Source organism: Cetorhinus maximus, chromosome 2 (assembly GCF_964194155.1).
Source record: "Cetorhinus maximus chromosome 2, sCetMax3.hap1.1, whole genome shotgun sequence".
Taxonomy (NCBI): Eukaryota; Metazoa; Chordata; class Chondrichthyes; order Lamniformes; family Cetorhinidae; genus Cetorhinus; species Cetorhinus maximus.
Genome location: NC_135880.1, coordinates 69879341 through 69902733, shown reverse-complemented (window position 1 = coordinate 69902733; position 23393 = coordinate 69879341). Strand labels below are relative to the sequence as shown.

At 51.4% G+C, this 23393-nt stretch overlaps 1 protein-coding gene across 3 annotated transcripts in view; it reads right to left on the bottom strand.

The window, feature by feature from the left end:
• The window catches only part of pam (peptidylglycine alpha-amidating monooxygenase), a 353785-nt gene that overhangs the window by 66548 nt on the left and 263844 nt on the right, over window positions 1-23393 (bottom strand). For all 3 annotated transcript variants that reach the window (XM_078565974.1, XM_078565966.1, XM_078565978.1), the window contains one exon: window positions 2241-2370. In XM_078565974.1, coding sequence (XP_078422100.1) covers window positions 2241-2370 — 130 coding nt within the window. The remainder of the gene's footprint in view (window positions 1-2240; window positions 2371-23393) is intronic.

Here is a 23393-nt window from a genome sequence, read left to right as displayed (position 1 = left end):
TGGAATGGGACTTGAGTATACAACCTTTTGATTCAGAGATGAGTCTTACCACTTAGCCAAAGCTCTCAATTTCTAAAACATAAACTAATTGTGTACCCAAACTATATCAACTCTGACTGTTAATTTATGTTCTATATGTTCTAAGTGCAAGGATATTGGTATTGTTGGCAATTTTAATTATCATTTTTACTCCACAGCAGCACCTCAATAAGGGGGTTTTATGAGCTGTTTCCAAATGGAATGAATAATATTGTTATGACCACAGCCGGTGTTAATTGCTGCACAAACCAAATCCCAGAGGGAAACTTGGCTTACGGCCCACATGCTTTCTTTGTATTCTGAAAACAAGACGATGACATACCGATCTCTGCAGTAAGAGCTCCAGTAACACTTTTGGGATTTTAAAAATTAAAAGTAAAAGTTCTATGAACCAGAATAAAAAAAAACTTAAGCACACAAGATTGCAGTTATATAATTAAGGTTAGTTTTAAAAACATTCCCCAAAAAGGGCTCTGTATTTAGTCAAACCCACAAGTGAACATCGCCAGGCAATACTCCCTTATAGATGCTAACCACAAAAAAATCCAGTAATATTACACAAGGCAAACTGCTGTAGCTTCAATAAAGGCATGCCACATGACCTCTACCCTCTTCTGCTCTGCGGTGGATCCACTTCAGAATAAAACTGCTTATTGCAGCCCAAGACTTTTCTGGCTTGGCTGGATGGCTGATTCAAATGGCATCCTCTCCTCTCCTAGAGCTCCAGCTATAGCTCAACAGCTCAAACAGCTCCAGCCATCAGCCTCTAAGCTCTCCACAGTAACTCTAAAATACCTTTTTCTTTCCCTTTCATCTCAGGTTCCATTGTTCTCACACCTCTTTGAAACTCAAATCCTTCCAAATATAAAATCTTTGATGTCTCTATCTTGTCTTTGTTTTCAGGTCAATAAAATATCATACCCCACTACTATTTACCTATGGAACTCCTGCAAGATGCAAACAGGTTTCTTGTCATCTTTGACTCCCTTTGATATTCAAACAAACTCTCCATTATCTGAAAATGCAAATGTTAGATCTAATCTATTTACTTGTACCTCAAACTTAACACCTATCCTTTTCATGTTTTAAACCTCCCAGACAACCTGACTCCTATCAATCTCTTGCCCAGAGTAATTAAATCATACACACACTCACACAGACACCTAGCCTTCACTACAGAACAACACAATATTCCCCAAAAATATTTTAAAAATCCATTCTCACAACATCGTTGTTTACTTTTAATACCTGTTAAATTATATTTCATAAACAATGTTCACCCTGTTAATAGAAACCAATTATTGGTCCAAATATTAATCTTCATAACTTAAAACTTTTGCAAGTGGGATGTAGAGCTACATTACAACTCTGGTGGTGTTTTATCATAACTTGAACGCACAACGTTCTGATTCAGAGGCAATGTTACCACTGAACCACCGGCACCTTCCTTTTGTCCCTTTAAATGTACTTGTTTTATTTAAAAAACAGTAGGAAATGCGATTTCTTTTGTTCGCCATTTGTAGTGAAATCATGAATGTTAGTAATGATTGTGGTTCCCCTACAAATGATGAACAGTAAAAACCTTATTCTCCAAATTTTAACCAATAACCCTATCCAACAGAATGACAACATAAATTTAGTTATGTAGAAAGACGAGGTGGATAAGCTGGGATTGTCCTCCTTACAGCAGAGACATTTAAGGGGAAATTTAAAGGGGTGTTCAAAATTATGTGGGGGTTTTGATACAGTAAATAAGGAGAAACTGTTTCTGCTGGCAGGAGGAATGTAAGGAAATTGGCAATAGAACCAGAGGGGTGTTGAGGTAATTATTTTTTCCTGCAGTTAGTTATGATCTGAAATGCACTGCCAGAAAGGACGACTGATGTAGACTCAAAAGTAAATGAAAATTGGATTTTCACTTGAAAAGGCAAAATATGCAGGACGATGGGAAAATAGAGGACAAGTGGGACTATTTGGATAGATCTCTCAAAGAGCCAGCACAAGCACAATGGGCTGAATGGCCTTCTTTTGTGCTGTTTGATTCGATTAAAACAACAAGTTTGTATTAAGATTGCAAGGCTCTGTAGAATACATTTTTATTCACATCTCGAGCACTGGATTGCTCTTGCAGCAGGTAAGAGCATTGTCTGCATATTAAAACATTAAATTACAAAGTAACTGTTCACAGCCAACTTACGTACTTCTCATCCCACACATGGTTTCCTCTGTGAAAAATGACTAGGTTATTTTTGGAATCCAGTGCAACTCCAGAAACTTGGCCCAGCTTTAATTTCTCTCCAGGCCAGTCAATTGCTTCTTCCAAGTGAGACACTACAAATTGGGAGGAAAAAAAACATTAGATCAAGTAGTATTTGTTTTTGGCATACAGATGAAATAGTGTGCATTCCATTATCACACATGAAAAACAGACAATAGTTTTTTAAAAAAGTACTGGGAACAATGGTGAATTTCTGTAATGCAGTACTTAAAATAATCTGTTATGTTAATTCCTTCAGTAATTCAAACCAAGCAGCATTAGTTCAATATACAAAATACCAAATGGCTGAATTACTGAGTCAATTGATTTTTTCGTAATCTACTGGCGGCGACCTGTCATTTGTCAAAGTGAAATCAATAGAAGTTAACGATTGCCATCAAAGCCTAAAATATATCTGATTACAATGTTGTTTGAAGTTAACCTAATGGTTATGATTTTTCAATGGCTCCAGAAATTCGTAGGAACAGCATCCCAACATAAATGCCAGAATGCACTTACTGGAAATCGCCAGTGCATGCAGGGTTAGGAGGGGGTTCCTTAATTTTAATTACTGTGGCAGCTACTTGCATTACTAGGGGTGGAAACTGAACTGGACTAGCCATATAAATACTGTGGCCACAAGAGCAGGTCAGAGGCTGGGAATTGTGCGACGAGTAACTCACCTCCTGACCACCATCTACAGGCACAAGTCAGGAGTGTGATGGAATACTCCCCACTTGCCTGGATGAGCGCAGCTCCCACAATGCTCAAGAAGCTTGAGAACATTCAGGACAAAGCAGCCCGCTTGATTGGCACCACATCCACAAACATTCACTCCACCACCGATGCACAGTAGCAGCTACAAGATGCACTACAGGAATTCACCAAGGCTCCTTCGACAGCGACTTCCAAACCCACAACCACTACCAACTAGAAGGACAAGGGCAGCAGATAGATGGGAACAACACCACCTGGAAGTTCCCCTCCAAGTCACTCATCATCCTGACTTGGAAATATATCGCCCGCCGCTCCTTCACTGTCGCTGGGTCAAAATCCTGGAACTCCCTTTCTAACAGGACTGTGGGTGTACCTACACCACGTGGACTGCAGCAGTTCAAGAAGGCAGCTCATCATCACCTTCTCAAGGGCAATTAGGGGGACGTGCAATAAAATGTTGGCCCAGCCAGCAAGCCCACAGCCCATGAATGAATAAAAAAATATGTATGTCAGATACCTGACAACCAAGGAAGGCTGTCCTTTGTGAAGGGGGAGGAGGTGCCAGAGCTAGTTTTCCAGCATATTGGGGTTAGCAGGCACCCATGATTCACAGCTAATGGCACCATGTAAAAGAAGTGACCCCGCAAACACTGCCAGAATCTGTACTGGGTGATCACCACTAGATATTTACACCTCAAAATAAATGGCAGGGTATTAGCCTCACCCCTAACCTGGGAGGATTATCAGTTGCTATTTATCACATATTCTTTTAGTAGGGTTCATGGAGAAAAGGAGCAAACATGATAGCAGCTGCTGAAAAACTGCTTTCTACCATAAGTGAGCTCGAGTGAACAGACACAAGACTTACCAAGCATAACAAAGAAAGATGCCTGACCAGTGAATTACTGAATTACTTTATAACTTTTGCTTGAAATTTCATTTAATAATTTCTTTTGGTCTTGATAATTCTTAGAGAATTACGAAAACTGAATGTGTTATAGATTGTCTTTTGCTCATTGAGAGCATCTAGCAAAACACACATCCTCATTTTTACAATGTACACTGCCTCAGCTTTTCATGTTAAATACTTATTGTTGAAAAAGAACTTTGACATGTTGGGTCTAGGCCAAGTACTCTGGGCATATCCCATGATAATTGCTCAGTTAGTGTAGTATCTTTGGCAGCATTTTGTATTTGAACCATGAAATGATTTCAATTGAGAGGTTAATATAAATTTCAGCATGTTAACCTGTCCTCTATTATTCATATTAAATATTAAATTATCCAGCGTACTCCTACAGGACCAACTGATCGATAAAGCATTGCGTTACACATTATCAAAACCAAACTGACGGTGTTCAACATCATGAGGAGCTTTTTCAGTGCCACTGCAGTGGATATAGTGGCGCCATTCAAGTCACTCGCACTGTCCTAATGTGTGAAAATTGTCTGCTGTATTTTTAGCAGATTATATAGGTGACTAACCAGAAAGTTCCTCAGGTTAGCATCTGGTTTGATATTATAAAGAATAAATCTAAGGCAATATCCAATACTGTATTATTTTTCATAAAGAATTTCATTTAACTTGGCAGTTTGAATATTTGAAATTTACCTTTTGAAACTGATTAATTTCCCATTCCCTAATGATGGATCAGTACTGCAGCCTGACTCATACAAATCAGTAAGATCTCAGGTTCAGTCAGCATGGTCTGTGTTGGGTTAAGTAATCTTAGTCAGAGGGTACTACAAAGAACTGTGGAAATTTGTTTTTGTTTTACACACAGTGGTTCATGATGTTCTGGAATTTACACAAGTACAGAAGAAATTGGAGCAGGAGTAGGCCAATCAACTACCCGAGCCTGAGTCGCCATTTAATATGATCACGGCTGATCTGATCGTGGCCTTAACTCCACTTTCCTGCCTGCCCCCCATAACCCTTAACTCCCTTGTGGATCAAAAAACTGTCTAACTCAACCCATAACATATTCAATGACTCAGCCTCCACTGCTCTCTGTGAAAAAGAATTCCAAAGACTAACAACCCTCTGCAAGAAATGTCTTCTAATTTCCATCTTAACTGGTGGCCCCCTTATTTTGAAACCATGCCCCCAGTTCTTGGGTCTCTCATAAGGAGAAACACCCTCAGTGTCTACCCTGTCAAGCACCCTCAGACTCTTGCATGTTTCAATAAGATCACTTCTTAATCTTCTAAACTCCAATGAGTGTAGGCCCAACCGTCTCAACCTTTCCTCATAAGACAAACCACTCATGTTTTACAATTCTGTCGCAGAATGTAGTCACTGGCGAGGTCAGTATTTGTTGCCCATCCCTAATTGCCGTCAAGAAGGTGGCGGTGAACTGCTTTCTTCAATCACTGCAATCCATGTAGTGTAGGTAGACCCACAGTGCTGTTAGGAAGAGTTCCAGGATTTTCAAGCAGCAACAGCGAAGAAATTGTGATAAAGTTCCAAGTCAGGATGGCGTATGGCTTGGAGGGGAAATAGCAGGTCGTGATGCTCCCATGCATCCACTGCCCTTGTTCCTTTGGGTGGTAGAGGTCGCCAGTTTGTAAAGTGCTGTCAAAGGAGCCTTGGTGAGTTGCTGCAGTGCATCTTGTAGATGGTATACACTGCTGCCACTCTACTCAGGTCTGGGGCAGTCGAGTCGGGTCGGGTCTGGGGCAGTCGAGTCGGGTCTGGTCTGGTCTGGGGTATTCGAGTCGAGTCGGGTCTGGTCTGGGGTATTCGAGTCGAGTCGGGTCTGGTCTGGGGTATTCGAGTCGAGTCGGGTCTGGTCTGGGGTATTCGAGTTGAGTCGGGTCTGGTCTGGGGTATTCAAGTCGAGTCGGGTCTGGTCTGGGTGGTTGAGTCGGGTCTGGGGCAGTCGAGTAAAGTCCTGTCAAGTCTGGGGCAGTCAAGTAAAGTCCTGTCAGGTCTGGGGCAGTCGAGTAAAGTCCTGTCAGGTCTGGGGCAGTCGAGTAAAGTCCTGTCAGGTCTGGGGCAGTTGAGTCGGCTCGGATACGGTCTGGGGTATTCGAGTCGAGTGGGGTCTGGTCTGGGGTATTCGAGTCGAGTCGGGTCTGGTCTGGGGTATTCGAGTCGAGTCGGGTCTGGTCTGGGTGGTCGAGTCGGGTCTGGGGCAGTCGAGTAAAGTCCTGTCAAGTCTGGGGCAGTCGAGTAAAGTCCTGTCAGGTCTGGGGCAGTCGAGTAAAGTCCTGTCAGGTCTGGGGCAGTCGAGTAAAGTCCTGTCAGGTCTGGGGCAGTTGAGTCGGCTCGGATACGGTCTGGGGTAGTCTAGTCGAGTCGGGTTGGGTCTGGGGTAGTTGAGTCAAGTCGGGTTGGGTCTGGGGTAGTTGAGTCAGTTGGAGTGGATCTGGGTAGTTGAGTTGAGTTGAGTCAAGTCTAGGTAGTCGAGTCAGGTCAGGTCAGCTCTGGGGTATTCGAGTCGGGTCTGGTCTGGGGTATTCGAGTCGAGTCGGGTCTGGTCTGGGGTATTCGAGTTGAGTCGGGTCTGGTCTGGGGTATTCGAGTCGAGTCGGGTCTGGTCTGGGGTATTCGAGTTGAGTCGGGTCTGGTCTGGGGTATTCGAGTCAAGTCGGGTCTGGTCTGGGTGGTCGAGTCGGGTCTGGGGCAGTCGAGTAAAGTCCTGTCAAGTCTGGGGCAGTCAAGTAAAGTCCTGTCAGGTCTGGGGCAGTCGAGTAAAGTCCTGTCAGGTCTGGGGCAGTCGAGTAAAGTCCTGTCAGGTCTGGGGCAGTTGAGTCGGCTCGGATACGGTCTGGGGTATTCGAGTCGAGTGGGGTCTGGTCTGGGGTATTCGAGTCGAGTCGGGTCTGGTCTGGGGTATTCGAGTCGAGTCGGGTCTGGTCTGGGGTATTCGAGTCGAGTCGGGTCTGGTCTGGGTGGTCGAGTCGGATCTGGGGCAGTCGAGTAAAGTCCTGTCAAGTCTGGGGCAGTCGAGTAAAGTCCTGTCAGGTCTGGGGCAGTCGAGTAAAGTCCTGTCAGGTCTGGGGCAGTCGAGTAAAGTCCTGTCAGGTCTGGGGCAGTCGAGTAAAGTCCTGTCAGGTCTGGGGCAGTTGAGTCGGCTCGGATACGGTCTGGGGTAGTCTAGTCGAGTCGGGTTGGGTCTGGGGTAGTTGAGTCAAGTCGGGTTGGGTCTGGGGTAGTTGAGTCAGTCGGAGTGGATCTGGGTAGTTGAGTTGAGTTAAGTCTAGGTAGTCGAGTCAGGTCAGGTCAGCTCTGGGGTAGTCAAGTCGAGTTGGGTCGGGTCTGGGGTAGTCGAGTCAAGTCGGAGTGGATCTGGGTAGTCGAGTTGAGTCGAGTCGAGTCTGGGTTTTCGAGTCGAGTCGGGTCAGGTCTGGGGTTATAGAGTCGAGTCGAGTCGGGTCAGGTCTGGGTAGTCGAGTCGGGTCCGGTCTGGGGTAGACGAATTGAGTCGAGTCTGGGGTAGTCGAGTGGGGTTGGGTCTGGGGTAGTTGAGTCAAATTAGGTCTGGGTAGTCGAATCGAGTCCGGGGCAGCCGGGTCGGGTCGGTTCCGGGGCAGTCGAGTCGAGTCGGGTCGGGTCCGGGGCAGTCGAGTCGAGTCGAGCCGGGTCCGGGGCAGTCGAGTCGAGCCGAGCCGGGTCCGGGGCAGTCGAGTCGAGTCGAGCCGGGTCCGGGGCAGTCGAGTCGAGCCGGGTCCAGGGCAGTCTAGTCGAGCCGAGCCGGGTCCGGGGCAGTCAAGTCGAGCCGGGTCCGGGGCAGTCGAGTCGAGCCGGGTCGGGTCCGGGGCAGTCGAGTCGAGTCAAGCCGGGTCGGGTCCTGGGCAGTCGAGCCGGGTCCGGGGCAGTCGAGTCGAGCCGGGTCGGGTCCGGGGCAGTCGAGTCGAGCCGGGTCGGGTCCGGGGCAGTCGAGTCGAGCCGGGTCGGGTCCGGGGCAGTCGAGCCGGGTCCGGGGCAGTCGAGTTGAGCCGGGTCGGGACTGGGGCAGTCGAGTTGAGCTGGGTCGGGTCGGGTAGTCGAGTTGGGACTGGTCTGGGTAGTCCAGTCGGGTCGGGTCTGGGGCAGACGAGTTGGGTCGGGTCTGGGGCAGTCGAGTCGAGCCGGGTCGGGTCTGGGGCAGTCGAGTCGAGTCGATCCGGGTCGGGTCTGGGGCAGTCGAGTCGAGTCGATCCGGGTCGGGTCTGGGGCAGTCGAGTCGAGTCGAGCTGGGTCGGGTCCAGGGCAGTCGAGTCGAGTCGAGCTGGGTCGGGTCCAGGGCAGTCGAGCTGGGTCGGGTCCGGAGCAGTCGAGTCGAGCCGAGCCGGGTCGGGTCCGGGGCAGTCGAGTCGAGTCGAGCTGGGTCGGGTCCGGGGCAGTCGAGCTGGGTCGGGTCCGGAGCAGTCGAGTTGAGTCGAGCCGGGTCGGGTCCGGGGCAGTTGATCGAGTAGAGCCGGGTCGGGTCCGGGGCAGTCGAGTCGGGTCGGGTCGGGTCGGGTCTGGGGCAGTCGAGTCGAGTCGAGTCCGGGGCAGTCGAGTCGAGTCGAGCTGGGTCGGGTCTGGGGCAGTCGAGTTGAGCCGGGTCGGGTCCGGGGCAGTCGAGACAAGTCGAGCCGGGGCGGGTCCGGGGCAGTCGAGCCGGGTCGGGTCCGGAGCAGTCGAGTCGAGTCGAGCCGAGCCGGGTCGGGTCCGGGGCAGTTGATCGAGTCGAGCCGGGTCGGGTCCGGGGCAGTCGAGTCGGGTCGGGTCGGGTCTGGGGCACTCGAGTCGAGTCGAGCTGGGTCGGGTCCGGGGCAGTCGAGTCAAGTCAAGCTGGGTCGGGTCAGGGGCAGTCGAGTTGAGCCGGGTCGGGTCCGGGGCAGTCGAGTCGAGCCGAGCCGGGTCGGGTTGGGTAGTCAAGTCGGGACTGGTCTGGGTAGTCCAGTCGGGTCGGGTCTGGGGCAGACGAGTTGGGTCGGGTCTGGGGCAGTTGAGTCGAGCCGGGTCGGGTCTGGGGCAGTCGAGTCGAGCCGGGTCGGGTCTGGGGCAGTTGAGTCGGGTTGGGTCTGGTCTGGGGCAGTCGAGTCTAGTCGAGCTGGGTCGGGTCGGGTAGTCGATTCGGGACTGGTCTGGGTAGTCAAGTCGGGTCGGGTCTGGGGCAGACGAGTCGAGCCGGGTCGGGTCTGGGGTAGATGAGTCGAGCCGGGTCGGGTCTGGGGCAGTTGAGTTGGGTCGGGTCTGGTCTGGGGTAGTCGAGTCAAGCTGGAGTGGATCTGGGTAGCCGAGTTGAGTCGAGTCTGAGTGGTCGAATCGGGTCAGGTCAGGTCTGGAGTTATCGAGTCGAGTCGAGTTGGGTCTGGGGTTATCGAGTCGAGTTGGGTCGGATCTGGGGTAGTGACTCGGGTCGGGTCTCAGGTACTCGAATCAAGTTGGGTCTGGGTAATCGGGACCGGTTGGGTCTGAGGTAGTCAAGTCGGGTCGGGTCTAGGGCAGACGAGTCGAGCCGGGTCGGGTCTGGGGCAGTTGAGTCGGGTCGGGTCTGGTCTGGGGTAGTCGACTCAAGCTGGAGTGGATCTGGGTAATCGAGTTGAGTCGAGTCTGAGTAGTCGAATCGGGTCAGGTCAGGTCTGGGCTATTCGAGTCGAGTCGGGTCTGGGCTTATCGAGTCGAGTCGGGTCAGGTCTGGGGTTATCGAGTCGAGTTGGGTCGGATCTGGGGTAGTGACTCGGGTCAGGTCTCGGGTACTCGAATCAAGTTGGGTCTGGGTAGTCGGGACCGGTTGGGTCTGAGGTAGTCGAGTCGGGTCGGGTCTGGGTAGTCGAATTGAGTTGGGTATGGGGTAGTCGGGTCGGGCCGGGTCTGGGGTAGTCGAGTCAGGTCGGGTCCGGGGCAGTCGAGTCGAGTCGAGCCGGGTCAGGTCTGGGGCAGTCGAGTCGAGCCGGGTCGTGTCCGGGGCAGTCGAGTCGAGCCGGGTCGGGTCCGGGGCAGTCGAGTCGAGCCGGGTCGGGTCCGGGGCAGTCGAGTCGAGTCGAGCCAGGTCGGGTCTGGGGCAGTCGAGTCGAGCCGGGTTGGGTCCGGGGCAGTCGAGTCGAGTCGAGCCGGGTCGGTTCCGGGGCAGTCGAGTCGAGCCGGGTCGGGTCCGGGGCAGTCGAGTCGAGTCGAGCCAGGTCGGGTCTGGGGCAGTCGAGTCGAGCCGGGTTGGGTCCGGGGCAGTCGAGTCGAGTCGAGCCGGGTCGGGTCCGGGGCAGTCAAGTCGAGCCGGGTTGGGTCCGGGGCAGTCGAGTCGAGCCGGGTTGGGTCCAGGACAGTCGAGTCAAGTTGAGCCGGGTCGGGTCTGGGGCAGTCGAGTCGAGTCGGGTCCGGGGCAGTCGAGTCGAGTCGAGTCGAGCCGGGTCGGGTCCGGGGCAGTCGAGTCGAGCCGGGTCGGGTCCGGGGCAGTCGAGTCGAGCCGGGTTGGGTCCGGGACAGTCGAGTCAAGTCAAGCTGGGTCAGGTCTGGGGCAGTCGAGTTGAGCCGGGTCGGGTCCGGGGCAGTCGAGCCGGGTCGGATCCGGAGCAGTCGAGTCGAGCCGGGTCGGGTCCGGGGCAGTCGAGTCGAGCCGGGTCGGGTCGGGTCCGGGGGAGTCGAGTTGAGCCGGGTTGGGTCCGGGGCAGTCGAGTCAAGTCGAGCCGGGTCGGGTCCGGGTCAGTTGAGTCGAGCCGGGTCGGGTCCGGGGCAGTCGAGTCGAGTCGAGCCGGGTCGGGTCTGGGGCAGTCGAGTCGAGTCGAGCCGGGTCGGGTCTGGGGCAGTCGAGTCGAGTCAAGCTGGGTCGGGTCTGGGGCAGTCGAGTTGAGCCGGGTCGGGTCCGGGGCAGTCGAGCCGGGTCGAGTCCGGAGCAGTCGAGTCGAGTCGAGCCGGGTCGGGTCCGGGGCAGTCAAGCCGGGTCGGGTCCGGAGCAGTCGAGTCGAGTCGAGCCGGGTCAGGTCCGGGGCAGTGGAGTTGAGCCGAGTCGGGTCTGGGGCAGTCGAGTCGATCCGGGTCGGGTCTGGGGCAGTCGAGTCGATCCGGGTCGGGTCTGGGGCAGTCGAGTCCGGGGCAGTCGAGTCGAGTAGAGCCGGGTCGGGTCTGGGGCAGTCGAGTCGATCCGGGTCGGGTCTGGGGCAGTCGAGTCGAGTCGAGCCGGGTCGGGTCTGGGGCAGTCGAGTCGAGTCGAGCTGGGTCGGGTCTGGGGCAGTCGAGTTGAGCCGGGTCGGGTCCGGGGCAGTCGAGTCGAGCTGGGTCGGGTCGGGTAGTCGAGTTGGGTCGGGTCTGGGGCAGTCGAGTTGGGTCGGGTCTGGGGCAGACGAGTCGATCCGGGTCGGGTCTGGGGCAGTCGAGTCCAGTCGAGCTGGGTCAGGTCTGGGGCAGTCGAGTTGAACCGGGTCGGGTCCGGGGCAGTCGAGTCGAGTCGAGTTGGGTCGGGTCGGGTAGTCGAGTCGGGACTGGTCTGGGTAGTCCAGTCGGGTCGGGTCTGGGGCAGTCGAGTCGAGCCGGAGTGGAAATGGGTAGTCCAGTTGAGTCGAGTCGAGTCAGGGTATTCGAGTCGAGTCGGGTCAGGTCTGGGGTTATAGAGTCGAGTCGAGTCAGGTCAGGTCTGGGTAGTCGAGTCGGGTCCGGTCTGGGGTAGACAAATTGAGTCGAGTCTGGGGTAGTTGAGTCGGGTTGGGTCTGGGGTAGTCGAGTCAAATTAGGTCTGGGTAGTCGAGTCGAGTCCGGGGCAGCCGGGTCGGGTCGGTTCCGGGGCAGTCGAGTCGAGTCGAGTCGGGTCGGTTCCGGGGCAGCCGGGTCGGGTCGGTTCCGGGGCAGTCGAGTCGAGTCGAGTCGGGTCGGTTCCGGGGCAGTCGAGTCGGGTCGGCTCCGGGGCAGTCGTGTCAAGTCGAGCTGGGTCAGGTCTGGGGCAGTCGAGTCGAGTCGAGCCGGGTTGGGTCCGGGGCAGTCGAGTCGAGTCGAGCCGGGTCGGGTCCGGGGCAGTCGAGTCGAGTCGAGCCGGGTTGGGTCCGGGGCAGTCGAGTCGAGTCGAGCCGGGTCGGGTCCGGGGCAGTCGAGTCGAGTCGAGCCGGGTCGGGTCCGGGGCAGTCGAGTCGAGCCGAGCCGGGTCGGGTCGGGTAGTTGAGTTGGGTCGGGTCTGGGGCAGTCGAGTTGAGCTGGGTCGGGTCCGGGGCAGTCGAGTCGAGCCGGGTCGGGTCCTGGGCAGTCGAGTTGAGTCGAGCTGGGTCCGGGGCAGTCGAGTCGAGTCGAGCCGGGTCGGGTCTGGGGCAGTCGAGTCGAGCCCGGTCGGGTCCGGGGCAGTCGAGTCGAACCGGGTTGGGTCCGGGGCAGTCGAGTCGAGCCGGGTCGGGTCCGGTGCAGTCGAGTCGAGCCGGGTCGGGTCCAGGGCAGTCGAGTTGAGTTGAGCCGGGTCCGGGGCAGTCGAGTCGAGCCGGGTCGGGTCCGGGGCAGTCGATCGAGTCGAGCCGGGTCGGGTCCGGGGCAGTCGAGTCGAGCCGGGTCGGGTCTGGGGCAGTTGAGTCGAGTCGAGCCGGGTCGGGTCCGGGGCAGTCGAGCCGGGTCGGGTCCGGGGCAGTCGAGTCGAGCCGGGTCTGGGGCAGTCGAGTCGAGTCGAGCTGGGTCGGGTCTGGGGCAGTCGAGTCGAGCCGAGCCAGGTCGAGTTGGGTCGGGTTGGGTAGTCGAGTCGGGACTGGTCTGGGTAGTCCAGTCGGGTCGGGTCTGGGGCTGACGAGTTGGGTCGGGTCTGGGGCAGTTGAGTCGAGCCGGGTCGGGTCTGGGGCAGTCGAGTCGAGCCGGGTCGGGTCTGGGGCTGTTGACTCGGGTTGGGTCTGGTCTGGGGCAGTCGAGTCGAGTCGAGCTGGGTCGGGTCGGGTAGTCGAGTCAGGACTGGTCTGGGTAGTCAAGTCGGGTCGGGTCTGGGGCAGACGAGTCGAGCCGGGTCGGGTCTGGGGCAGTTGAGTCGCGTCGGGTCGGGTCTGGTCTGGGGTAGTCGAGTTGAGTCGAGCCGGGTCGGGTCCGGGGCAGTCAAGTCGAGCGGGGTCTGGTCCGGGGCAGTCGAGTCGAGGCAGGTCGGGTCCGGGGCAGTCGAGTCGAGCCGGGTCGGGTCCGGGGCAGTCGAGTCGAGCCGGGTCAGGTCCGGGGCAGTCGAGCTGAGCCGTGTCGGGTCTGGGGCAGTCGAGTCGAGTCGAGCTGGGGCAGTCGAGTTGAGCCGGGTCGGGTCTGGGGCAGTCGAGTCGAGACGAGCCGGGTTGAGTTGGGTCGGGTCGGGTAGTCGAGTTGGGACTGGTCTGGGTAGTCCAGTCGGGTCGGGTCTGGGGCAGACGAGTTGGATCGGGTCTGGGGCAGTCGAGTCGAGCCGGGTCGGGTCTGGGGCAGTCGAGTCGAGTCGAGCTGGGTCGGGTCGGGTAGTCGTGTCGGGACCGGTTGGGTCTGAGGTAGTCAAGTCGGGTCGGGGGCAGCCGAGTCAAGCCGGGTCGGGTCTGGGGCAGTTGAGTCGGGTCGGGTCTGGTCTGGGGTAGTCGACTCAAGCTGGAGTGGATCTGGGTAGTCGAGTTGAGTCGAGTCTGAGTAGTCGAATCGGGTCAGGTCAGGTCTGGGGTATTCGAGTCGAGTCGAGTCGGGTCTGGGGTATTCGAGTCGAGTCGGGTCTGGGGTTATCGAGTCGAGTTGGGTCGGATCTGGGGTAGTGACTCGGGTCGGGTCTCGGGTACTCGAATCAAGTTGGGTCTGGGTAGTCGGGACCGGTTGGGTCTGAGGTAGTCGAGTCGGGTTGGGTCTGGGGCAGACGAGTCGAGTCGTGTCGGGTCTGGGGCAGTTGAGTCGGGTCGGGTCTGGTCTGGGGCAGTCGAGTCAAGCTGGAGTGGATCTGGGTAGTCGGGTTGAGTCGAGTCTGAGTAGTCGAATCGGGTCAAGTCAGGTCTGGGGTATTCGAGTCGAGTCGGGTCTGGGGTTATCGAGTCGGGTCGGGTCGGGTCAGGTCTGGGGTTATCGAGTCGAGTCGGGTCGGATCTGGGGTAGTGACTCGGGTCGGGTCTCGGGTACTCGAATCAAGTTGGGTCTGGGTAGTCGGGACCGGTTGGGTCTGAGGTAGTCGAGTCGGGTCGGGTCTGGGTAGTCGAATTGAGTTGGGTATGGTGTAGTAGGGTCGGGTCGGGTCGGGTCTGGGGTAGTCGAGTCGGGTCGGGTCCGGGGCAGTTGAGTCGAGCCGGGTCAGGTCTGGGGCAGTCGAATCAAGACGGGTCGGGTCTGCGGTAGTCGAGTCGGGTCGGGTCGAGTCGGGTCAGGGGTAGTCGAATCGAGTCGGGTCAGGGGTAGTCGAGTCAGGTCGGGCCTGGGGTAGCTGGGTCAAAATCCTGGAATTGCCTTCCTAACAGCACTGTGGGTATACCTACACCACATGGACTGCAGCGGTTTAAGAAGGCAGCTCACTACCACCTTCTCAAGGGCAACTAGGGATGGGCAATAAATGCTGGGCCAGCCAGCGAAGCCCACATCCCATGAATGAATAAAAAAAAAAGTCAAGTCAGGTTGGGGTAGTTGTGTCGGGTCAGGTCAGGGTTAGTTGGGTTGGGGGGAGTAGTCAGGCTAAGTCGGGGTAGTCAGGTCGGGTCACGTCAGGTCGGGGATAGTCAAGTCAGGTCGGAGGTAGTTGGGTCGTGTCAGGTTTAGTGGGGTCAGGGTTAGTAGAGTTGGGTCAGGGCATTTAGTCGGGTTCTGGGGAGTAGTCGGGTCGGGGAGTGCGGTCGGGTTGAGGATCTGATCGGTTCAAATGGAGGGCTAGTCGAGTTGGGTCTGGTTGGGCCAGAGATGGGTAGTCGAGGTGGGTTGGGTCGGGGGTATTGGGGTCGAGTTGGGTCAGCAGTTATTGAGTCGGAGGGGAAGATTTGGAAGTCATAGCCACACTATTCCCTGCCTAATCCAGGGCAAAAACAAAACAGCCAACATCCCAACAAGAGTGCCAAGGTACACCCATCCATGACCTCTGGTGCTATTCCAAGCATCTAATATCAGGAAAAGGTTGCCTAACTTTAATATTATGGTCACATGTCTATGTCACAATGAGCGCATATTGGATACCAGAGAGTGTGGGGTGGGGGTTGGGGGTGGGTAGCTCCAGAAATGTGGGTGATGGGTGCAAAGAAAGAGAATGCAAAAGAATCCCCAGAAAGACGTTTGCACCGCCCCATCATCTCCATTTATAAGGGGCACAATAAATATTCCAAGCCTGATGGCCAGAGAATCCACTCTGAAAAAGACAGGCCAGGGAAAATGCTAGGGGAATCCAAATCTGGCACGTCCAATGCCAAGTCTCATATCCAGGCAATTCTTGCACCAGGACCTCAGAAAATGGCCTTAGGCTCAAGATGAATCTGTAATTTTTGACCTTCAATTTTACAGCGTCATATCGTGTGCTTAGCTGCCTTCACTTCTTAAGATTTTTAACTTGTTTTGACATGCTCATGAAATGTCCCATTAAGGCACCAGCAGGGCTGAGTTAAATTGCGAGATTTTGTGGTTTATTGCTGATTTATACAATGGCACAATTACAAATTGAATTATGATAGCAGTAAACCAGAACTCTGACATGAAAATATCTATTTACTCAGCCATTTAATAATAGACCTAAACATATATCATCATAACCAATGAGCAGCACCTCATTTGTGAAAATGTCTGAATTAAGATTGAACAGTAATTTAAGTGTTGTTGATATTTCTGTTCAATGTTTTTTTAAAGATAATTTTAGCTTCCTTAGGTCACCCTCAATCCATGTTTCTTGGTTGAGCTTGTGAGTAGTTAAAATGTTTTTGGCCATTAGCCCCTGTAGTTCTATTAATAGGGAGCTAGAGGTGACATGCATCGCCAGGGGCTGTGGCCCCCTAAGGGGCGATCACACTTCAAAGGGTTGGTTGTCTAGTTTTCTTTGAAGCAACACCTTATTTCCACGTCCTATTACACCAGGTGGCTCAGTGAGGACGGAGAACTCTTCTAAACCAATGTCCATCCCTAAAAACGCATTAGTGTACATCTATACTTTGTACCACTAACATGACTTTGGCATGCAGCCGTTCTTGTTTACAAAAAAAAGCTGTAGATTAAACTTCATCCAACCTTAGATGTTTTTCACATAAAATAACAGCTTAGTCAAGGTTTGCAAAGGGTAGATCTTTTAAAAAGCATCTTGATCAAAGGTAATACAATGTTTAGACAGAACCTGGCACTTATATGATATAAATTTGGTTATACAATACAATAAAATATCGATTTAACAAATATGATCATGGCAGATCTGCTTGTGTTTCGAAGTCCACATTCCCATCTACCCCCCGATAACCTTTGATTCCCTTGCCTAACAAGAATCTATCTACCTCCACCTTAAAAATATTCAATAAACCCACCTCCACCACCTGATGCAGAATGTTCCAAAGTCGCACAAGCCTCAGAAAAAAATTCTCATATCTGTCTAAAAAGGGTGACCCCTAATTTTAAAACAGTACCATCTAGTTCTAGACTCACCCACAAGAGGAAACAGCTTTTCCATGTCTCTCTTGTCAAGACTGTTCAGGATCCTATATACTTCAATCAAGTCACCCTTCACTCTTCTAAACTCCAGTGGAAACAAGCCCAGTCTGCCCAACTTTTCCTCATAAGACAACCCACTCATTCCAGGTATCAATCTAGTATATCTCCTCTAAACCCTCTCCAACACATTTACATCCTTCCTTAAATAAAGAGGCCAAACTACACACAGTATTCAAAACGTGGTCTCACCAATGCCTTGTGTAACTTGAAGCACAACACTGTTAATTTATGTTCAATTCCTCTCGTAATAAAGGATAGCATTCCATTAGCCTTCTTAATTATTTGCTGTACCTGCATACTAACTTTTTGTGATTCGTACTAGAACACCGAGATCCCTTTGCACCTCAGAATTCTGTAGTCTTTCTTCGTTTAAATAATACGCTGCTTTTTTATTCTTCTTGCCAAAGTGAAACAACTTCACATTTTCCCACATTATACCCAATTTGCCAGATCTTTGCCCACACACTCAATCCGTCTCCATCCATCTGCAACCTCCTTATGTCCTCTTTACCATATACTTTCCTACATATCTTTATGTTATCTGCAAATTTAACCACCATGCCATTGCTCCCCTCATCTAAGTCATTGGTGTAAATTGTAAAAAGATGAGGTCCCAGCACAGATCCCTGCAGCATTCCACTCTTGACGATGTAACATCCCGCCAATCATACTCTGTTTCCTGCCAGCCAGCCAGTCTTCTATCCATGCTAATATGTTACCCACTACGCCATTAGTTTTTATTTTCTGCCATAACCTTTGATGTGGCACCTTATCAAATGCCTTCTGGGAATCTAGGCTCCCCTTTATCCACAGCTCATGTAAATCCTTCAAAAAACTCCAATAAATTGGTTAAACATGACTCCCCTTTCACAAAACTATGCGGACTCTTTCCGATCACCTTGAGTTTTTCTAAGTGCTCAGCTATAACCTCCTTAATGATCGATTCTAACAACTTCCCCATGACAAACATCAGGCTAACTGGCTTATAGTTTCCTGTTTTCTACCTCCCTCCCTTCTTGAATAGAAGGGTTATATTTGCGACTTTCCAGTCTGATGGAACCTTTCCAGAGTCTAGTGAATTCTGGAAAATTAACTCCAGCGTATCTACTACCTCATTAACCACCTCTTTTAAGACCCTAGGATGAAGTCCATCAGGACCCAGAAACTTGTCAGCCCGCAGCTCCATCAGTTTGCTCAGTACCGCTTGCCTAGTAATTGCAATTTCACAAAGTTCCTCTCTTCCTTCCATCTCCTGATTTGCAGCTATCACTGGAATGTTTTTTTGTACCCTCTATAGTGAACAAAGAAGCAAAATATTTGTTTGTTTCATCCACCATTTCCTTATTATCCACTTTTAACTCCTCACTGTCACTCTCTGGAGCACCAACACTCACTTCACTTGCTCTTTTCCTTTCTAAATACCTGTAGAAACTCTTGCTATCCATTTTTATATTTCTAGCTAGCTTCCTCTTATACTCTAATTTCTCTCTCCTGATTAACCTTTTAGTCATTTTCTGCCGTTCTTTACATTCTGACCAATCATTTGTCCTGCCACTCATCTTAGTGCAGTTATTTGCCTTTTCCTTAGGTTTGACGCTTTCCTTAACTTCATTAGTTAACCACAGATGGTGGGTCCTCCCCTTAGAATTTTCCATAATAGTAGGAATATACTTATTCTGAGTATTCTGAAATATCCCCTTAAATGTCTGACACTGCTTCTCTAATGATCAATCCTCTAGTCTAATATCCCAGTTCACTTCAGCTAGCTCAGCTTTCATGCCCACATAATTGGCCCTATTAAAGTTTAAAATACTAGTCTTGGACTCACTCTTCTCCCTTTCAAACTGGATGTAATATTCAATCATATTGTGGTCGCTGCTACCTGGGGGTGCCTTCACTCTGAGATCATTAATGAATCCTGCCACCTTACACAATGCCAAGTCTAACATAACATGCTCTCTGGTTGGTTCAGAATATGCTGCTCTAAGAAATTCTCTTGAAAGCATTCTAAGAACTCCTCATCCAGGCTACCATTGCAAATCTGATTTTTCCTGTTTACATGTCAGTTAAATACACCCATGATTATTTCAGTCCCTTTATCATAAACACCCAATGTTTCTTCTTGAAAAGTTTGTCCTACACTGTGGTTACTATTAGGGTGCCTATAGACCACTCCCACTAGTGACCATTTTCCCCTATTATTCCTTATCTTCACCCAAACCCATTCTACATCCTGATCTCCTGAACCAAGATCATCTCTAACTACTGCCCTGCTGCCATCTTTGATTAACAGTGCTACCCCTCCACCTTTACCTAACTTCCAATTCTTCTTGAATGTCATATACCCCTTAATATTCAGGACCCAATCCTTGATGTCCTGCAGCCATGTCTCTGTAATTGCGATCAGATCATATTTATTTACTTCAATGTGTGCTATCAATTCATTTACTTTGTTATGAATGCTATGTGCATTCCGATACAGAGCTTTATGTTTTGTCTTTTTGTTATCTTTATAACATCTTGTCTTGACTGTTGGCGTATTCTTGGGTTTTTTCTCTCTATCCCTTCCTGCCATTCTCTGACCCTTATTTCCCGTATTATATTTTGCTCTCCTGCCTTGACTCCACCCCTTGATTTGCTACATCTACCCAAGCTTGATCCCTTAACCTTCAGGTTTCGTTTAAAGCCTTCTCTACTTCCCTACTTATGCGAATCACAAGAACGCACATCCCAGCATGGTTCAGGTGTAGACCGTCCCAATGGTGCAGTCCCCGCTTTCCCTAGTGCCGATGCCAGTGTCCCACAAACTGGAACCCACTTCTCCCACACCAGTGTTTGAGCCACGCATTCAACTCTAATCTTATTTGCCCTATGCCAATTTGCACGTGGCTCAGGTAATAATCTAGAGAGGTTCTGCTTCTTAATTTGGTATCCAGATCCTCATACTGACTATGCAAAACCTCTTTCCTTGTCCTGCCTATGTCATTGGTACCAACATGGGCCATGACAACTGGATCCCCCTCCCACTGCAAGTTCCCCTCCAGCAGTGAGCAGAGGTCCCAAACCCTGGCACTGGGCAAGCTACACAGCTGTCTGGACTCTCGTTCTTTGCTGCAGAGCACAGTGTTAATCCTCCTCACTATACTGTCCCCTACAACCAATACATTTCCATTTGAACCCCTCCTTGAACGGCTGCCTGTACCATGGTGCCAGCCTGCGAATCCACCTTGCAGACCTCGTTTCCGTCCACAGAGTTTGTGAGAACCTCAAACCTGTTTGACAATTGCAAACTCTGAGGCTCCTCCACTGCTGTCTGCTCGGTCCCTTTACCAGTCTCACTCATGATCACATCCTCTTGTCCGTCACCGCTGACCAAAACAGACGACCCTATACTAAGAGGTGTGGCCGTCTTCTGGAACACTTCATGCCACATCCAGGTATTTCCCTCCTCCTTTATGTTGCGCAGTGTCTGCTGTTTGGCTTCCTGATCAATAATCCTGATCTGAAATTCGACAACGGCAATCGCAGCCCTGTCGACCCTGCAAAGTCCTCCTTGCTAACATCAGGGGGCTAGTGCCAAAATTGGGAGAGCTGTCAACTCTCTAGTTAGACTAGTCAAGCAACAGCCTGATATAGTCATCCTCATGGAATCATACCTTACAGATAATGTCTCAGACTCCACCATCATCATCCCTGGGTATGTCCTGTCTCACCGGCAGGTCAGACCCAGCAGAGGTGGCGGCACAGCGGTATACAGTCAGGAGGGAGTTGCCCTGGGAGTCCTCAACATCGACTCCGGACCCCAAGTCTCGTGGCATCAGGTCAAACATGGGCAAGGGAACCTCTTGCTGATTACCACGTACCACCGTCCCTCAGCTGATGAATCAGTACTCCTTCATGTTGAACATCACTTGGAGGAAGCACTGAGGGTGGCAAGGGCACAGGATGTATTCTGGGTGGGGGACCTCAATGTCCATCACTAAGAGTGGCTCGGTAGCACCACTACTGACCGAGCTGGGTGAGTCCTAAATGACATAGCTGTTAGACTGAGTCTGCGGCAGGTGGTGAGGGAATCAACAAGTGGGAAAAACATACTTGATCTCATCCTTGCCAACCTGCCTGCCACAGAAGCATCTGCCTATGACAGTATTGGTAGGAGTGACCGCCGCACAGTCTTTGTGGAGACTAAGTCTCAGCTTCACATTGAAGATACCCTCCATCGTGTTGTGTGGCACTACCACCATGCTACTTGGGATAGATTTCGAACAGATCTAGCAACTCAAGACTGAGCATCCATGAGGCGATGTGGGCCATCAGCAGCAGCAGAATTGTACTCGAACACAATCTGTAACCTCATGGCCCAGCATATCCCCCACTCTACCATTGCCATCAAGCCAGGGGATCAACCTTGGTTCAATGAACAGTGCAGAAGGGCATGCCAGGAGCAGCACCAGGCGTACCTAAAAATGAGGTGTCAACCTGGTGAAGCTATAAAACAGGACTACTTGCGTGCCAAGCAACATAAGCAGCAGGTGATAGGCAGAGCTAAGCGATCCCTCAACCAACGGATCAGATCTAAACTCTGCAGTCCTGCCACATCCAGTCGTGAATGATGGTGGACAATTAAACAACTCACTGGAGGAGGCGGCTCCACAAATATCCCCATCCTCAATGATGGAGGAGCCCAGCACATCAGTGCAAAAGATAAAGTTGAAGCATTCACAACAATCTTCAGCCAGAAGTGTCAAGTGGGTGATCCATCTCAGCCTCCTCCGGAAGTCCCCATCACAGATGCCAGTCTTCAGCCAATTCGATTCACTCCACGTGATATCAAGAAACAGCTGAAGGCTGAAGGACACTGCAAAAGATATGGGCCCTGACAACATTCAGGCAATAGTACTGAAGACTTGTGTTCCAGAACTTGCCACGCCCCTAGCCAAGCTGTTTCAGTAGAGCTACAACACTAGCATCTACCTGGGTATATGGAAAATTGCCCAGGTATGTCCATCTACCTGGCTATGTGGAAAATTGCCCATGTATGTCCTGTACACAAAAAGCAGGACAAATCCAACCTTGCCAATTACCGCCCAGTCAGCCTACTCTCGATCATCAGTAAAGTAATGGAAGTGGTCATCAACAGTGCTATCAAGCGGCACTTGCTTAGCAATAACCTGCTCACTGATTCCCTGTTTGGGTTCTGCCAGGGCCACTCAGCTCCTGATCTCAATACAGCCTTGATTCAAACATGGACAATAGAACTGAACTCCCGAGGTGAGGTGAGAGTGACTGCCCTTGACATCAAGGCAGCATTTGACTGAGTGTGGCGTCAAGGAGCCCTCGCAAAACTGGAGTCAATGGGAATCAGGGGGAAAGTTCTCCGCTGGTTGGAGTCATACCTAGCACAAAGATAGATGGCTGTGGTTGTTGGAGGTCAGTCATCTCAGCTCCAGGAGATCACTGCAGGAGTTCTTCAGGGTAGTATCCTAGGCCCAACCGTCTTCTGCTGCTTCATCAATGACCTTCCTTCCATCATAAGGTCAGGAGTGGGGATGTTCGCTGATGATTGCACAATGTTCTGCACCATTCGCGACTCCTTAGATACTGAAGCAGTCCATGTCCAAATGCAGCAAGACCTGGACAATATCCAGGCTTGGGCTGACAAGTGGCAAGTAACATTTGCGCCACACGTGTCAAGCGATGGCTGTCTCCAGCAAGAGAGAATCCAACCGTCGCCCCTTGATGTTCAATGGCATTACCATCACTGAATCCCTCACTATCAACATCCTGGGGTTAAGACTGACCAGAAACTGAACTGGATTAGCCATATAAATACTGTGGCTAAAAGAGCAGGTTAGAGGCTAGGAATCCTGCAATGGGTAACTCGCCGCCTGACTCCCCAAAAGCCTGTCCACCAAGGCACAAGTCAGAATGTGATTGAATACTCCCCACTTGCCTGGATGAGTGCAGCTCCCACAACACTGTAGAAGCTGGACACCATCCAGGACAAAGCAGTCTGCTTGATTGGCACCCCTTCCACAAACATTCACTCCCTCCACCACCGACGAACAGTGGCAGCAGTGTATACCATCTACAAGATGCACTGCAGGAATTCACCAAGGCTCCTTAGATAGCACCTTCCAAACCCAGGGCCGCTACCACTTTGAAGGACAAGGGAGCAGATAGATGGGAACACCACCACCTAGAAGTTCCCCTCCAAGTAACTCACCATCCTGACTTGGAAATATATCGCCGTTCCTTCACTGTCGCTGGGTCAAAGTCCTGGAATTCCCTTCCTAACAGCACTGTGGGTGTACTTACACCACGTAGACTGCAGCGGCTCAAGGCGGCAGCTCACCACCACCTTCTCAAGGGCAACTAGGGATGGGCAATAAATGATGGCCCAGCCAACGAAGCCCACACCCCATGAATGAATTTAAAAAAAACTTTTTACACACGTGTTTGCCCTGGGTTGCCTTGGTGCCCAAAAGCTCCCTCATTCTACAGCGGCAACATAAGTTAGAATGCCAGGACAGGTGTTATGTTATTTAGTTAACTTAATTTAATTCCTTTCTTCCTATTTATGCTACAATTTACTGTGCTTACTGAATGCTAGTACCACTGACAACTAAAAGTTATACGCTTCTCAACTACACAAGTACGTGTTTTAGATATTTGTTTTAATTATTTTTATTGCTTTTTTATTTTTATTGTTTTATTTTAATTTTAAAGTTTTAGTTCTTTTTATTTATAGATCTATCTTAACTTCCGCGTCCTAAACTGGTTTTTCACACACTGTCCCTTATACTGAGCACTTACCAGTCAATCAACTTACTAGCTTCCTGTGACATCACAGTTGCTTTT